The sequence below is a fragment of the Rana temporaria genome, chromosome 2, assembly GCF_905171775.1.
Source record: "Rana temporaria chromosome 2, aRanTem1.1, whole genome shotgun sequence".
Classification (NCBI taxonomy): domain Eukaryota; kingdom Metazoa; phylum Chordata; class Amphibia; order Anura; family Ranidae; genus Rana; species Rana temporaria.
In genome coordinates, this window is record NC_053490.1 from 7,788,299 (window position 1) to 7,792,118 (window position 3,820).

The window sequence follows — 3,820 nt, forward strand, 5'->3', positions numbered from 1 at the left end:
GTTGTTAGGGGTGATATCCTAGGTAACGGTGTTGTTATGGGTGATGGGGGGGGGGTATCCTAGGTAACGGCGTTGTTAGGGGTGATGGGGGGTATCCTAGGTAACGGTGTTGCTCGGGGTGATGGGGGTATCTTAGGTAACGGTGTTGTTGGGGGTGATGGGGGTATCCTAGGTAACAGCGTTGTTAGGGGGTATCCTAGGTAATGGGGGGTATCCTAGGTAATGGGGGTGATGGGAGTATCCTAGGTAACGGCGTTGTTAGGGGTGATGGGGGGTATCCTAGGTAACGGCGTTGTTAGGGGTAATGGGGGGTATCCTAGGTAACGGTGGTGTTAGGGGTGATGGGGGTATCCTAGGTAACGGTGTTGTTGGGGGTGATGGGGGGTTATCCTAGGTAACGGTGTTGTTGGGGGTGATGGGGGGAGTATCCTAGGTAACGGTGTTGTTAGGGGTGATGGGGGGTATCCTAGGTAACGGCGTTGTTGGGGGGTATCCTAGGTAACGGCGTTGTTAGGGGTGATGGGGGTATCCTAGGTAATGGTGTTGTTAGGGGGTATCCTAGGTAACAGCGTTGTTAGGGGGTATCCTAGGTAATGGGGGGTATCCTAGGTAACGGCCTTGTTAGGGATGATGGGGGGGGTATCCTAGGCAACGGTTGTGTTGTTGTTAGGGGTGATGGGGGGTATTCCAGGTAACGGTTTAGTTGTTTTGGGGGTGATGGGGGGTATCCTAGGTAACGGTGTAGTTGGGGTTGATGGGGGGGGTATCCTAGGTAATGGTGTTGTTGGGGGTGATGGGGGGGGTATCCTAGGTAACGGTGTTGTTGGGGGTGATGGGGGGGGGGGGTATCTAGGTAACGGTGTTGTTGGGGGTGTATCCTTGGTAACGGTGTTGTTATGGGTGATGGGGGGCATCCTAGGTAACGGCGTTGTAAGGGGTGATGGGGGTATCCTAGGTAATGGGGGGTATCCTAGGTAACGGCCTTGTTAGGGATGATGGGGGGGGTATCCTAGGCAACGGTGTTGTGGGGGTGATGGGGGTATGCCAGGTAACGGTGTTGTGGGGGTGATGGGGGGTATCCTAGGTAACGGCGTTGTTAGGGGTGATGGGGGGTATCCTAGGTAACGGTGTTGTTAGGGGTGATGGGGGGTATCCTAGGTAACGGTGTTGTTAGGGTGATGGGGGGTATCCTAGGTAACGGTGTTGTTAGGGGTGATGGGGGGTATCCTAGGTAACGGTGTTGTTGGGGGTGATGGGGGGGTAATCCTAGGTAACGGTGTTGTTGGGGGTGATGGGGGGTATCCTAGGTAACGGTGTTGTTGGGGGTGATGGGGGAGCTATCCTAGGTAACGGTGTTGTTGGGGGTGATGGGGGAGTATCCTAGGTAACGGTGTTGTTAGGGGTGATGGGGGAGTATCCTAGGTAACGGTGTTGTTAGGGGTGATGGGGGAGTATCCTAGGTAACGGTGTTGTTAGGGGTGATGGGAGGGGGGGGTATCCTAGGTAACGGTGGTGATGGGGGGTATCCTAGGTAACGGTGGTGATGGGGGGTATCCTAGGTAACGGTGGTGATGGGGGGGGGGGGGGGTATCCTAGGTAACGGTGTTGTTAGGGGTGATGGGGGGGTATCCTAGGTAACGGTGTTGTTGGGGGTGATGGGGGGTATCCTAGGTAACGGTGTAGCTGGGGGTGATGGGGGGTATCCTAGGTAACGGTGTAGCTGGGGGGGGGGGGGGTATCCTAGGTAACGGTGGTGATGGGGGGTATCCTAGGTAACGGTGTTGTTGGGGGTGATGGGGTATCCTAGGTAACGGTGTTGTTAGGGGTGACGGGGGAATCCTAGGTAACACTGTTGCTAGGGGTTATGGGGGTGAAGTGTCGGCTCTCACGATCTTGTTGTGGTCGGTGACCAGCTCGTCGATGTTGTCCAGGTACATCTCGTCCATGGCGGGGCCGGGGAAGGTTTCTCGGTCTCGATGACAGATTTGGCGCCGCGGAAGACACGCTCAGAGCGACGGGAGGGCACATGCGCCGAAACCTCCTCCCTGATTGGCTCCGGCGAAGACAAGACAGCTCCTCCGACCAATAAGAACTAGTCAGCCGAGATGGCTGGAACCCACGTACGCGGCGTCTGCTTGTTATTGGCCGGCTGCTCTGTCTCGTCTTTCCTGCGACCAATCAGAGTGTCCCCGTCCGCCCTGCCGGAGCTGGATAACTCTTTCACTGCCGGATACTGTGAGTCACGTGGTGAGGAGAGTAGGAGGTTCCCTGTGCAGTGGGGGAGGATCCGATAGAAGCACAGAGTTCTGTATTTGTATTAGCTGTAAGGCTCGGCTCCTCCCATCTGTACAGGTGCAATAGGGCGCCACACAAAGGCGCGCAGTGATTGGTTACCACGCGTTTTGGTGTGCGTTTTTTTCTTTTTTATCATTGGGTGCCATGAAGAATCAATGACATAAAACAAAAGTCGGTTGTCATGGAAACGCGGGTAATATGGCGTTCCTGCGCCGCACCAATGAGAGCGCGGTCCGGACGGCGAGGTTTTATTTCCGCTTAAATGAGATATAAAGTCCGGGGAGGATCCCATCTACTTACATGGCGCCGCCTCTCTCCCACTGACACCAATGATGGGGCACTATTCTTCCCACTGACACCAATGACGGGACACTATTCCTCCCACTGACACCAATGATGGGACACTATTCCTCCCACTGACACCAATGATGGGACACTATTCCTCCCACTGACACCAATGATGGGGCACTATCCCTCCCACTGACTCCAATGATGGGACACTATTCCTCCCACTGACACCAATGATGGGGCACTATCCCTCCCACTGACTCCAATGATGGGACACTATTCCTCCCACTGACACCAATGATGGGACACTATTCCTCCCACTGATACCAATGATGGGACACTATTCCTCCCACTGACACCAATGATAGGACACTATTCCTCCCACTGATACCAATGATGGGACACTATTCCTCCCACTGACACCAATGATGGACACTATTCCTCCCACTGACACCAATGATGGACACTATTCCTCCCACTGACACCAATGATGGGTCACCATTCCTCCCACTGACACCAATGATGGGACACTATTCCTATCACTGACACCAATGATGGGACACTATTCCTCCCACTAACAACAATGATGGGTCACCATTCCTCCCACTGACACCAATGATGGGACACTATTCCTCCCACTGACACCAATGATGGGACACTATTCCTCCCACTGACACCAGTGATGGGACACTATTCCTCCCACTGACACCAATGATGGGACACTATTCCTCCCACTGACACCAATGATGGGACATTATTCCTCCCACTGATACCAATGATGGGACACTATTCCTCCCACTGACTCCAATGATGGGACACTATTCCTCCCACTGACACCAATGATGGGACACTATTCCTCCCACTGACACCAGTGATGGGACACTATTCCTCCCACTGACACCAATGATGGGACACTATTCCTCCCACTGACTCCAATGATGGGACACTATTCCTCCCACTGACACCAATGATGGGACACTATTCCTCCCACTGACTCCAATGATGGGACACTATTCCTCCCACTGACACCAATGATGGGACACTATTCCTCCCACTGACTCCAATGATGGGACACTATTCCTCCCACTGACTCCAATGATGGGACACTATTCCTCCCACTGACACCAATGATGGGACACTATTCCTCCCACTGACTCCAATGATGGGACACTATTCCTCCCACTGACACCAATGATGGGACACTATTCCTCCCACTGACACCAATGATGGGACACTA

At 53.7% G+C, this 3,820-nt stretch overlaps 1 protein-coding gene across 3 annotated transcripts in view; it reads right to left on the reverse strand.

Annotated features, from left to right (window-relative positions):
- The window catches only part of POLD3 (DNA polymerase delta 3, accessory subunit), a 52,613-nt gene extending 50,545 nt beyond the window's left edge, over positions 1-2,068 (reverse strand). For 2 of the 3 annotated variants that reach the window (XM_040339791.1, XM_040339790.1), the window contains exon 1: positions 1,890-2,067. In XM_040339791.1, the coding sequence (XP_040195725.1) occupies positions 1,890-1,946 (57 nt within the window). In that variant the 5' untranslated portion in view covers positions 1,947-2,067. Of the gene's footprint in view, positions 1-1,889 lie in introns of all 3 variants that reach the window. The other variant, XM_040339792.1, reaches the window with a different exon arrangement.
- Positions 2,069-3,820: the final 1,752 nt, after the last annotated feature.